This window comes from Callithrix jacchus, chromosome 3, assembly GCF_049354715.1.
Source record: "Callithrix jacchus isolate 240 chromosome 3, calJac240_pri, whole genome shotgun sequence".
Taxonomy (NCBI): domain Eukaryota; kingdom Metazoa; phylum Chordata; class Mammalia; order Primates; family Cebidae; genus Callithrix; species Callithrix jacchus.
This window is the reverse complement of record NC_133504.1, coordinates 124,555,183-124,569,385: the sequence shown is the minus strand read 5'-3', so window position 1 is coordinate 124,569,385 and position 14,203 is coordinate 124,555,183. Positions and strand designations below refer to the sequence as shown.

General features: G+C 36.0%; 1 protein-coding gene across 3 annotated transcripts in view; it reads left to right on the top strand.

Moving 5' to 3' along the window:
- The first annotated feature begins 2,750 nt into the window (after positions 1-2,750).
- The window catches only part of AFM (afamin), a 51,922-nt gene continuing 40,469 nt past the window's right edge, over positions 2,751-14,203 (top strand). For all 3 annotated transcript variants that reach the window (XM_017970496.4, XM_002745760.5, XM_078367081.1), the window contains exons 1-8: positions 2,751-2,869; positions 4,922-4,970; positions 5,249-5,381; positions 6,547-6,758; positions 7,630-7,762; positions 8,381-8,478; positions 9,251-9,380; positions 12,380-12,594. In XM_017970496.4, coding sequence (XP_017825985.2) covers positions 2,782-2,869; positions 4,922-4,970; positions 5,249-5,381; positions 6,547-6,758; positions 7,630-7,762; positions 8,381-8,478; positions 9,251-9,380; positions 12,380-12,594 — 1,058 coding nt within the window. In that variant the 5' untranslated portion in view covers positions 2,751-2,781. The remainder of the gene's footprint in view (positions 2,870-4,921; positions 4,971-5,248; positions 5,382-6,546; positions 6,759-7,629; positions 7,763-8,380; positions 8,479-9,250; positions 9,381-12,379; positions 12,595-14,203) is intronic.

The window sequence follows — 14,203 nt, the reverse complement described above, 5'->3', positions numbered from 1 at the left end:
AACCAGTAATTGGAAATAAGAAGTAACATATCTGAGAAGAAAATGAAAAGTGAATGGATCTCTGACTAATATTGAATATACTTAGCAACAGTTTTGTCTTTTTAATCATCTGACAAAAAGCCAATTAGAACAGAAGCAACAATGAGAGGTCAGCACAATCAGGACTATTCCGGCTGCCACCAAAGATACTGACCATACAGTTTCATAATTCTGTTTGGAGACAAAGTCAATCTCTTAATCTCCCTTTCTGTTTCTCTCTTATCTCTCTCCCTCCCTTTCTTTGGTTTAGTGAATCTGTTCACTCTGCCATTTTCTACACATAACATATGAAATTTTGCATTCTACTATTTAACCAAAAGTCATTTAGTAAATATTTCCCAATATTACATATTTTTAATATTCATTAGTTTTAAAGGTAAATAGTAACCCATAGAGTGACTATATCATTGTTTATGTATTCACCTGCAAATGTGTCTTTTGCCCTTTGGAATTAATAAGTAACCTGTGAAGTGACATTTTGAAAGTATAAATATGCTATTGCTCAATAATTTTTCACCAATGACTTTATCATGCATTCATAAAACTGGCCTAAATAAGCTATAAGTATGGTGGTTACAAATGTTTATGCTTTGTTTCTTACTAGATTGATTCATTGGCATTCTGTAGAGAACAGCTTTCCTTTTCCCCATTTTTAATTTAAAATTTTTATTGGCATAGATTCATTAATAAAAAAATATAATATATTCCAGTAATTATTTGTTTTGTCAAGTTGTCTCATTGGCTTCCATTGCTTTTTAAAAAACTCTTTCCTTTAAAGGCTGGGCATGGTGGCTCACACCTGTAATCCCAGCACTTTGGGAGGCTGAAGCTGGCAGATTATGAGGTGAGGAGTTTGAGACCAGCCTGACCAATGTGGTGAATCTCTGTCTCTACTAAAACTACAAAAATTAGCTGAGTGGTGGTGTGTGTCTGTAATCCCAGATACTTGGGAGGCTGAGCGAGGAGTATTGCTTGAACTCCGGACGGGCAGGTTGCAGTGAACCAAGATTGCACCACTGCACTCCAGCCTGGGCCACAGAGAGAGACTCTGTCTAAAAAAAAAAAAAAATTAGTAAAAAATATATATTTAAAGTGTGCAACGTGATGTTCTGAATACACATACATAGTGACTTGAGTACTACAGTAAAGCTAATCAACAATCCATCTCTTGACATAGTTACTTTATTTGTTTATTTATTCTGAGACAGAGTCTTGCTCTGTTGCCCAGACTGGAGAGCGTGATCTTGGTTCCCTGCAACCTCTGTCTCCTGGGTTTAAGTGATTCTTGTGCCTCAGCCACCTAGGTAGCTGGGTGCACATCACCACACCTAGCTAATTTTTTTTCTAATTTTTGTAGAGAAAGATTTTTTTTTTTCTAATTTTATAGAGAAAGGGTTTTGCTGTGTTGGTCCAGGATGGTCTGGAACTCCTGGCCTCAAGAGATCCACCCACCTCAGCTTCCCAAAGTGCTAGCATTACAGGTGTGAGCCACCACACCCAGCCAGTAACCTATTTTTTTTTCTTTTAAGACAGTGTGAATACTTAAGAGATAGTCTTTTAGCATATTCTAAGTACACAATACAGTATTATTAGCTATAGTCCCTGTGCTGCATATTCGATCTTATTCATTCTACACAACTGAAACTTTGAACCCTTTGACCAGCATCTCCCTATTTCCTCTACCTCCTACCCTTGATAACCACCATTTCATGCTGTTTCTGGTTTGATATTTGGATTCCACATATAAGTAGGATTATACAGTGCTCTTCTTTCTGTGTCTGATTTATTTCACTTAACATGATGTCCTCCAGATTCATTCATGTTGTCTCATATGGCATAATTTCCTTCTTTTAAAAGATTAAATAGTGGCTGGGCGCAGTGGCTCAAGCCTATAATCCCAGTACTTTGGCCGAGGTGGGTGGATCACGAGGTCAACAGATCGAGACCATCCTGGTCAACATGGTAAAACCCTGTCTCTACTAAAAAATACAAAAAATTAGCTGGGCATGGTGGCGTGTGCCTGTGATCCCAGCTACTCAGGAGGCGGAGGCAGGAGAATTGCCTGAACCCAGGAGGCGGAGGTTGAGGTGAGCCGAGATCGCGCCATTGCACTCCAGCCTGGGTAACAAGAGCGAAACTCCGTCTCAAAAAAAAAAAAAAAAAAAAAAAAGATTAAATAGTATTTCATTTCATTGTGTGCATGTTTGTGTGGTTTATTTATTTATTTATACATTTACTGACAGGTTGTTTTCATATTTTGGCTATTGTGAATAATGCAGTAATAAACACGGGAGTGCAGTGTATCTTCTTAATTTTTTATTTTTAATTTTTATGGGTACACAGTAGGTGTATATATTTATACCTTTGAGATACTGATTTTACTTCCTTTGGATATATATGCATATGATAGCTTGCTGGATTATATCTGTTTTAGCCCTTTTTCTTTAACGTTTGCAATATCTTAAGATTTTTTTTTTGGTTGTTTATTTGATTAGGTATTGTGCCTACTTAGCCTGTGGACTTTTGTTCCAACTCAATAGATTTTTCCAGTTAAATACGAAGATAATTTTTTTCTGGGTAATAATTAGCAAGAAATTCTGCAGAGTGATCAAAAAATGTCAAATACTCAGTATTTCAGAAATAGATTAAATAGGTTACAATTTTACTGATAATGTGAAAGAATATAAAAACTTGATTTACTCAACAACATTACTTTCTTTTGTAAATGTGGTTTCTAAAAAAATGAAACAATTAAAACTTACAGGTTTTATTTATTTCTTGTTTTTTTTGACTGAATCCCTAATGCTGCCCACAGAACTTCAGGATCTAGGTAAGAAATTTATTTGGATATCAGCTAAAGCATGACCAGTTAGGATAATTTCTATTTTTGAAATTTTGTTTTCTTTCAAGTTAATTCTTGACTTGCTTTTTTTTAACCATCTCATTAATTTATATAGACTAACCAGTTGTCCCAAACTAACCTTTTCAGAATTTGTATTTTGATGGTCATGTTACCAAGTCTCTATGAAGAAACAGTTGTCACATCTGAAAAATAATCAGCAGTCTATGACAGGACAGAAAGTGTTGCAGGGAGACACAATTTGTATTCTAATATTGGTATTTCTTGCAATTATGATAACAGTGGAACAATAGGTGTAAACTGGGATTTTTCTGGAACCTTCAGTTGTCCAACATGTTTCCCAACTATATCTTTATGGAATGCAGAACCTAGTTCTGCTTCAACTGTACAGTTTTAACATTTATCCTGAGCCTGTCCAAGGCCATCTCAGTCTGGAGGAAGGGATGACTTTTTTTTATTTCTTCCATCCAAAGGGGAATATTTTGAATCTCATCTGTCTAGAGGAGCTGTTTTTTTCTAATCCTTTGGCCTAGAAGGAATTCCTTTCTTTGACTTAACAAACATGACCTAAGCATGGTAGTGGCCCTGAAGGCATGGATAGTGTCTTACTCAATTTGATATACCCCTACAACATCTTCTAGTGAGACAGGCTTGAAGAGTGGTCATTTTTGACTTTTCCTGCTCCTTTTCCTTTGTAACAATCTGTTTCAAAATCTTGATATTTGCCTCTTTAACATATTTTGTATCCAAGTTTTCCTTTTCATTTTCATTACTCTTACCAAAATTTAGAGCTTTCTGATTTCTCAGCGTGACTGTTGCAAAAGTCTCCTATGGCCTTCTTTTATTGTCCCATCCACCCTTCTTTTGCCCATTTATTTGACTATTTATTTCTTACCTTTTTCTATTTGTCAGGCACTGTGGAAAGTTCCATGACATTAGATAAACCACTACCTGACTCGTATTTCTTAGTGTATAGAAATGATCACAGTTCTATCCAATATAAACATTTTCCAGGGCTCTCCATGCCTTCCAAATGAAGCCCACTCTCCTCTTTATATGCAAGACCCCTATAATCTGGACCCAGGTCCTTTCTATTCTAGGTCCCATTATTCCTTTTTATGACCGACTTTCTCACAAAATAGACTGACTCTCCCTGCATACTTCTCAAGATGTCTCACCTTAATGCTTTACTCACATCATTCTCTCTCCATGCAGACAGACAGGGTTCTTCATTTTTCTGCTAGCCGAATCTCTTATATTTACTCATGCTCAACTCATATGTCACTCCTCCTATAATACTTTTTTCTTTCTCACCCAGGATTTATAAAGCATATCCAACTTAATCACATTCTAAATTAGATTATTGTCACATGCATGAGTAACTTCCACTAAAGACTGCTTAGGAACCTGAATTCAAGGGGAGATATTTTAGTCATTGTTGATTGCTTCATAGGGCCCAGCACAACACTTTGCAAAAAAAAATATAGTTTATATGAACAAACATAAATATGCTCCAATTAGTATATGTTCATTTGGGAGATATCCTTGATTTTAGGTGGACCTGGAGATGACTTAAATATCTATGACTGAGTTGTGCTATAAACTATGCTGACCACCAGCATGCTACAGCATCTCTCATCAGGCTCTGTAATGGGATTGCATCACCCACTAGTTACTTTTCATATCACTTCTCTAGTCACAAATGATAGACATTTAACATGGTAATGTATTTGACATTTCTATCTGGGGAGCCATCAATGGAAAATTGAAAGTCTGATCAGATTAAGATGTATTTAGGTCAATTCAATTTAGTAAATATTTCTTGAACACATAATCAACAGTGATTAGCTTTTCCTGTTTTGTTCATATGACTTACTTGTTTCTTGTTAAATATGCAAAATTATCTCCTGTCATCAGTGGTCTATTTTGTATTTTATAGACTTAAATGCCATGCATTGCTACTTATTTGAAAAATGTTAGAAAACCATGCTATGTAATAACCTAAATATTCTCGCCTTTCAGATAACTTCAACATCACTCAGAAATTTATAGAAGAGAATGTTGAATACATGTGAGTTGTGCTAAATATTTTTTGATGATTTAAAAAAAAATTAGATACATTCTATAAATGTTAATGCTTCTCAAAAGCAATTTAACTAAATATAAACCATATCCAAGAAGTAAAGACAACATTAATTATAAAATTCAGGCAAAGCCTCAAGTTGTAAAATGTATAGCCATCACAATAGACAATTTCCCGAGGCTATTCAGGATTTTCCTGTGACTTTTCTTGGCCTTGAATAGAAACTCTGCAACTGATCTTTGTATGCCTCATGTGAACTGTTGCAGCACCATCATCACCTTTGCTCAGTATGTTCAGGAAGCAACCTTTGAAGAAATGGAAAAGCTGGTTAAAGACATGGTAGAATACAAAGACAGCTGTATGGCTAACAGCATGCTCCCAAAGTGTTCAAAATTACCTGTAAGTAAATTGCTTGTGTTTCTTTCTTTTTGCTTTTCTTTATGTATTTTTTTTGAGCCAGAGTCTTGCTCTGTCACCTAGGCTGGAGTGCAGTGGCAATCTTGGCTCACTCCACCTCCAGGATGCAAGCAATTCTCATGCCTCAGCCTCCCAAGTAGCTGGGATTACAGGCATGCACCACCATGCCCAGCTAATTTTTTGTATATTTAGTAGAGAAGGGGTTTTGCCATGTTGGCCAGGCTGGTCTTGAACTCCCAACCTCAAGCGATCCTCCCACATTGGCCCCCCAAAGTGTTGGGATTGAAGGCATGAGTCACTGTGCAAAGCCAATTGCTTGTGTTTCTTAAACACAGATTATCTGCCCAACACTGAGTCAATTTCTGGCTTGAAAATAGGAAATAAAAGATATTCTGTGCACAGCATTTTTGTTTTGCCTAATATTGGTATTTAGAACAAGGTACTTTCCTCAGGAAAGATAATAATTCTGTATTATGATGCACAGAAGGAGCTTGCTGTATATTTGCAGTATGTATACCGTATGCCCTGTATATACAGGCAGAGGAGGAAGCTATAGCCTGAAAATGCATGTGAAAGTAGAGACACCGTCCTTAGCTGCTTCTCTCAATATGTATTCTATTGTCATATCCCTTTTCTGGATCTCCTCCAAGTAGAATCACCATCTGCATCTCCAAAAAAACTACAACTAAACACCACTTCTAAACACTCTACCAATACATTAACATGCCAGCATATCCACCTTGGGAGACGGGTAGAAAAGCCTGGTAGAAGGGAAATGTTGGCAGCAAGGGAAGAGTAAGAGGTTAAAGTGTCTTGTTGAAAGATACATGGACAAAGATTCTGAAAGTGTAGGATGGTTGTCAAGGGTCTGGGTAAAGATGATTTAATGGGGTATACCTGCAGTCCCAGCTATTTAGGAGGCTTTGGCTGGAGGATCACTTGAGCCAAGGAATTCAAATCTAGCTTGCACAACATATCAAGACCCCATTTCAAAGAAGAAGGAGAAGGAGAAGAACAGAAGGAGAAGGAGAAGGAGAAGCAGATCTGCTGGTAGTGGTGGGAAAATTGTTTATTGCATTTTCTCAAAGAGTACAGAGGCTTTACTTTACCATGACTAAAAAGTGTCCTTTTCTTCTCTGTTGCATAGAATGATGTTTTACAGGAAGCAATATGTGCTATGGAGGGGCTGCCACAAAAGCATAATTTTTCACACTGCTGCAGTAAGGCTGATGCTGAAAGAAGAATCTGTTTCTTCTATAACAAGAAAGCTAATGTAGGATTTCTGCCTCCTTTCCCTACCCTGGATCCTGAAGAGAAATGCCAGGCTTTTAAAAATAACAAAGAATCCTTTCTAAATCAGTAAGTTTAATATTAGTAAAAAATGACTCAATTGAAGAATTATTTTTAGGCTGAATCTAATACATATCTCAAAGAAATATGGCTGAGTTCATTAACTGATTAACTGTTTCATTCATTCAAAATATACGTGTGTCAGATTCTGTGCTCAGTGTTTGGGATATAACTATGATCAAGACACGGACCCTGCTTACAAGACCCTTATATTAATGAATTGTATCTTCTAATTGGTAAGTCCTAGAGCAGAGGTGTGTGCGTGGTGTTAAATTGCTAGGATGCACAATGGAGGAAATAATACACTCTTCCCAATGGGAAGTTGCAGCTTTCCCCTCAGGCAGACATTCAATTATGGGATGCTTAGCAAAACATCTGTTTTTCAATAGTGCAGTCATTGTAGAAGCAGAGACTTTTTCTGGAAGATTGGCATGCACCTTGAAATCTAAATAACAAGTTAATCTGAACAGAAGTAAACAGGACCCCTGAATCTCGGTTAGAGTGTATATTGATAGCTGTTCTTTGAACATGGAAGGGATAAATGCTGACCAGCTAGTAGCATGCGGCTGGAAGGAGAGTAGCCATAGCTCAGTGTTTAGGTTTAGAACTGTAATCATCACTCTTTCTTTGGAGTGAGCAATTTCAATGATAAGGACTTCAAAGGACTCTTATTAGGAACTGGATAACGCTGCTTTATATTGAAGTTTTCTATAAGGGGAAACCTTTCTTCCTTTTACCTTGTTTTACAACTTGCTTTTTTCTTGTCTCTTTCTATCTTTTCTTTTCCTTCCCATTTTACCTTCCCTTCCCTTGTCTACATTCATTGCTTTCCTGTTTCTCCCTTTCCCTTCTCTATCTTTTTCATTTTTATTTTTTATAGTTTTGTGTATGAAGTGGCCAGAAGGAACCCGTTTGTCTTCGCCCCTACACTTCTAACTGTTGCTGCTCATTTTGAGGATGTGGCTACATCATGTTGTGAAGAACAAAACAAAGTCAACTGCTTTCAAACAAGAGTGGGTATAGAATTTGTTTCATGAAAAGGAAAAGGAATCACTCAATACCACAGATTCAGACGCTGACTTACCTTATAGCAAAAGGCTTGCTTACCATATACGATGTTCTCTTGCCATATTCAATGATTTTCAAACCATTGGTCACCAGGTGCTGATGTAAATATTCTCTTTACCTGAGACTCTTGAAAGACAGGCAGGCATTTCCAGGGTCTCTCTTCTGGCTTGTTTTCTTTGTAAATTGGAAGGAAGCCCTGGTGATTGAATGCCCTGGGTGAAAGATAACATTTTACTTTTTATCTTTAACAATTTCTTGTCTTTTGACTACGAATGAAATGGAATAATCTCAGTAGAGATGGCCAAGCTCACAACATGCTGCCTCACCATGGAGCACTATGCACCTTTCTACGAAGTGCAATTCAATCATCAGGAAGACTGGGCCTGCCTTTGTGATGTGCCACAAGTGCATATTTCTTTAATATGTTTTAACGGAAATAAAAATCCTGTAGAATTTCTTTCTCTGAACAAACTTCGTAATAGTTTGAATGAAATGTGATCAAAAAATAAGAGAATAGTAAGATTTTGCTATTGTTTCAAAAGAATTTTCTCTTTCTTCTTCAGGCAGTACCTGTCATGCAATATTTAAAAGCATTTTCTTCTTATCAAAACAATGTCTGTGGGACACTTTTGAAATTTGGAACCAAAGTCATTAACTCTATGTGAGTTTTATACTATATATCTTATCTCTGCTTACATTTCCTTGTCTGTGTCCCGTTTTTGTTAAATGCTTGATGACTTTTAATTTATATTCTTCCTAGTATCCTGGGGCTTTGAGGTGGGTCTGAGCCTACTTGGATAGCTCAGAACCAGGACATTAGGTCAAGATGAGAGAAGTTTTGGGATGTGGAAAGACCCAAAGGAGAATGGTGGCTGTGTCTGAGATATATTTAGGTTAATTGGGAATCTGAACTGGTCTGGGAGTTTCAAACCAGGGTTTTAAAACCCATACATGCTTTAGAAATAATTCATCCATTGGCCTTTGACTTGAACAATGAGGAGACAGCCTGCAAAGATAAATTTTATCTCTAGTGCTCACTCTAATAGATTAGTAGTGGGTACTAAGGCAATGTCTTGAGAACAATTTTGAGATTTCAAGTTGAATTATCTGTGGCTGCCATGGGCTTACAGTAAGAAGTGGTGGCCTTACACAGCATGTCTTGATATAATAATTATGGAAGAAATCACACCTCTCAGATTTTTTTGTTTTTATTTTTTTTGCTCACATCCAGGACTTTGGGAGTCTTAAAATATCAGCCTAAGATTTTCAAAGTGATCATGTACGCTGTGCACCAACTGTTTGCTAAAGACTTCTATAAAAACAACAGCAGTGGCTATGCTCTTTGGAGCTTTTCATATGGTATTAGCAAATTACTTCCACTTGTTCTACTTGCTGTTCCTATTATTTTTGTGGATTATCAATTCTCTTTCCAGAAATATTGCAATACTCAGTCAAAAATTCCCCAAGATTGAATTTGAGGAGCTTATTTCTCTCATAGAAGATGTTTCTTCCAACTATGATGAATGCTGTGAAGGGGATGTTGTGCATTGCATCCGTCACATGGTAAATATTCTTTAAAACCAAGTTAAAATAGTGATTTTGGCAACCTTTTTTGTCCTCAAGTTGCCCTGACCTGTGATTACTTTGCCACAATGAAATCAGAATATGAAGTAACTTTTGAATGACAACCTAAAATAAAATATAAAATTTTTACAAATAAATCTTTGGGATTTTTTTATACTTGTAAGTTTTAAAGATTACTCAGCAGATTGTATATTATATGGCAAAATTTCTTGATGCAAAACTTCAAGAATTTCAAAATTTTCAAAGTTTATTCAGTCCAGACTGAAGTTTTCTCTTACATTATAAGTCCTCTTTCAGAGAGATTAGAAACCTATAGTGAAGCTCAGGGAATTACCTGTTATCATTATGTTTTTAAGAGTTGATTTCCTTGAGCTTCCTTATGCTATTCAGGTATAGTCTTTCCAAATAAGTGGATACATTAATTTAACTTTTCCTTTCCCTTTATCTTTTGTTTCCCTTTCCTTGACCTTCTGTCTTCCCTTTTCCCTTTCTTATTCTTCCACTTTCCCTTTCTTTTTCTGCCTTTAATGGACAATTAAATATTGTATATTCTCATGGTACACAACAACACAATATATATATGTATGTATGTATATCACATAGGCATATATATTAATATATACATACACATATTATGGAATATCTAAATCACACTAAGATATGCATTGCATCACATACTTTTTTTTTATGGTGAGAATACTCCAAATCTTAGCAATTTTAAAGTACTCAATATAGTGGTATGAACTCATCATTGAGTCACCATGATATACAATGGATCTCTTGAATATATTCCTTCTGTCTAAATAAAATTTTGTGTCCTTTAACCAACATCTCCTCAATCCCCAGCCTCTGGAAACCTTTAAAGTGATTCTCCAAGGAAATGTATCGGTACAAATATTTTTGGCATAGTTTTAGTTGTTCATGCTTTCTCTTGTCACTCATAAGTGGGAGTTGAATACTGAGAACATATGGATGCAGGGAGGGGAACAATACATGCCTGGGCCTTTTGGGTTGTTGGGGGTGAAGGGAGAGCATCAGGACAAATAACTAATGCATGGGGGCTTAAAACCTCGGTGACAGTTTGATAGGTGCAGCAAACCACTGTGGCACGTGTATATGTATGTAACAAACCTGCACTTTCTGCACATCTATCCCAGAACTTAAAGTTAAAAGAAATTGTTCATGCATTCAAAAGTAATAACATTTTATTAAAAAAGTAAGTGTATGATAGCTTGCACCTGTAATCACAGCTACTCAGAACTCAGGAAGCTAAGAAGGGAGGCTTGCTTGAGTCTGGGAATTAGAGGGCATGGTACAGTGACATATAATCCCAACAGCCTTGGCAACAGAACGAGACCTTGTTTAAAAGAAAGAAAGAGAGAGAGAGAGAGAGGAGAGAGAAAGAAAAAGAAAGAAAGAAGAAAGAAAGAAAAGAAAGAAAGAAAGAAAAAGAAAGAAAGAAAGAAAGAAAGAAAGAAAGAAAGAAAGAAAGAAAAAAGAAAGAAAGAAAGAAAAAGAAAAGAAAGAAAGAAAGATTTGACTTTTAGGCTCACAGTGAAGATAGCACGTCAGTTAAATAACTTAACTTTTAGGGTATTAAGAATTGGTTATTTCAAGCAATGGACAACAGATGCTCCTAATAATTATTTTTGCTCCTAACTGTACCAAAGTTAAAGTAATCTCTTTTGCGATTTATTTTTGTATTGCTAGATTGTTCATGGTGATATAGGTTCTAAAATGTAAAATCTAATGTACCGAATTAGGATATAATTATAGATTTTCTGTGGAATTTGAGGCTGAGATTAAAGGATTATGTCTCAAATTTCCTTCTTTTTAATGTCTTTCTGGAGAAACAAGAGGAAGAGCATTACAGTTAACTGAAAATAGAAGTAGCTTCTCAGAGAATAAGAGATGCTTTGCCTAGAACAATGATGGCATTAGATGAGATGCAAATGTCTTTTTGAGGATTGGCTTTGCAGTTCTATGTGGTTTGATGGAAACATGGTGCCAATCCCCATTTCATTTTTTTTTTTTACCTGAGTCATGAGCTTCATTTTACTACTTATCCTCTGGGTTCACCAGAAGATTCCAGTCAGTGGAAATAGCTTAAGTAAAGTAATGATGGCTTGAAATAGTGTGGTGTGTTGCTGGAACTCAACATAGTTCAAGTGGTGATGGAACAGAGAGTGGAGATAATGAGCAGTCTCATTCCAGAGTCTGCAAGGGCCCACATCAGTTTTTAGACATTATTCAACTAATGTATAAATAAGATAACTCCACTCTCTTTCTTTCTAATTCCCAACTCTTATGTAGAGGTTAGAACTGCAGTAAAGGGTAGGGATGGGGACAGAGTAAGCTTTTATACTTGAATAATATTTGCTAACCTGAACAGCTTCAAATGAATGGTATCCATTAGAGAATGATATACATTAGGAAGTGATACCATGAGTGGAATAGCTTCTTATATTTGATGAATCATCATCTGGTAGTTGCTATAGTTCACTTGTCATTCTTTCATTTACTTATCCAATATTTATTGAGTTTTTGCCATGTGCTTGGCCACAAGAGAAGACCAGGATTATAGGTTTTATAGTAACATGTCTTTTCAGTCGTCTCCACTGAAAGCACAGGTGGACTCTCATAAAAAAGAAATGGCATTTAGAATATAAGATGTCAATGTGTCAGTGTAGGAGGATTATTTAAAAGACTAATGCTTGATAATAGATGCAAATGTGTAGTAGAGGCTATTTTAAAATAATTACATCATCTTAAATCCTGAGAAATAAAGTTTTATTGTAAAACTTCATGTTAAGTAAATCTGAAATTTAAATGAATATTGTCTATCAAATTAGTTGCTAAAGTGATTCTAGATGCTGTGATCATGACTGGCTGTGCATGCCATCATTTTATTATGGAATAAAACCCCACCCTGAAGAAATTCTGAAAGTAAAATAATCTCTCATTCTTATTTGGTACAGAGCAAGATTATGAACCATATTTGTTCAAAGCAAGATGCTTTCTCCAGTAAAATCAAAGAATGCTGTGAAAAGAAAATACCAGAGCGTGACCAGTGCATAATCAACTCGAATAAAGATGATAGACCAAAGGATTTATCTCTAAGAGAAGCAAAATTTACTGACAGTGAAAATGTATGTCAAGAACGAGATGCTGACCCGGACACCTTCTTTGCTGAGTAATATAACTCTTTATCGAATTTATAAGGCAAACAGAAAGAAACTTGTAAGATTTGAGTTATGTTGGCTAATTTAGGTGGAAGGAAATGGTACCACTTATTTCACTAAGTATCATATAATTTTTAAAAATCATGACTATAGACTATAGTATTTTCACATAATTTTAAGAAAAAACAACTGTATTATTAAAATAATGGTTAACATTTACTGAGCACTTAATATGTGCCAGGCATGGGACTATATACTTTATACAGTTTATTTTAATTCTTACAGCAATCTTACAAAATAAGTACAATTTCTCGCAATTCTTCAGATGAGCAAGCTGAGATATAATGAAGTGAATTGTTCAGATTCACAGCTAAAAGTGACAGAGTAAGAATTTGAGTCCAGGAAGCCTGGCTTAAGTTGCAGGCTTAACTGCTATGCTGTGCCACCTATAGCAGTTAAGGAGAAGACTAGTGAACTTGGAGCCACAGGGCCTATATTTGAGTTCTGTTACGTCACTGGGACAAGTTAACCTTTCTGTGCTTTCTTTGTCATATATAAAATGTGTATAAGAATACTTATTCTTCTGGAATCCCAGCTGCTTGGGAGGCTGAGGCAGAGGATTGTTTGAGCTGGGGAGGCAAAGGTTGCTGTGAGTCGAGATCGCGCCAATGCACTCCAGCCTGGGTGACAAAACAAGACTCCGTCTCAAACAAACAAACAATCAAAGAAAAAAACTTATTAATTTAAAGTTATGGCAATATAATGGTAATATAATTCAGGAACTTAACTGGGTTTTTATCTTCAGGAAGCTTTCATCTACAGAGAGTACGAAATAAGAAGAGTCAGACATATATAAATAAGTGCGAAAAATGTTATTTTATTTTTGATAGCACCCTGTTCTAGGTAATGTGGGGAAACAGAAGAATAGTCAGTTGTATATGGGGATCCTGAAAAGGCTTGATAGGGAAGTGGTGCTTGAAGAAATTTTGGCAATCTAGATAAAGAAGGTAGAGCATGAAGTGAACTATATAATTGTTTGGTGTGTATATGGCTGTGAGCAGAGTATCTGCAGTGAGAGACCAGGATGGTGAGAGACAGGTAGGACCAGATCATGCAGACATGCTAAGTAATGGGATGCCACTGAATGGTTTTCATGGAAGAATAAGGAAGGAGAAAATCACTTTTGGTTTTTAGAAACTTCATCTGGAGAAAATTCCAGTTGGGGCTTGGATAAATGGATAGGTAGTTTTCCCATTCAAGGTGAAAAAACAGCAGGTTTTGTGAGACAGATAATATGTTTAAGTATGAGCACATTGACTTTGAGGTGCGAGTAGAATAAGTAATTGGAGATAATTTTATATGTGAACATGGAGCTCTGGAAGGGAATTTGGCTTGAAATCCAGGACATAATAACAGCTAATGTTTATTGAATACTTTGCTAAATTTTAAGTGCCTCTCATCTACTAACCAACCAAATTTTCAAAACAAGCCTCTGGTAGTATGTTTTTATAATCTTTATTTTCCAGGTAATAAAACAGGCATAGAGAGGTTAAGCAATTTGTCCAAAATCACACATGTGGTACAGCCAGGATTTAAATGCAAGCAGTGTGACTCCAAACT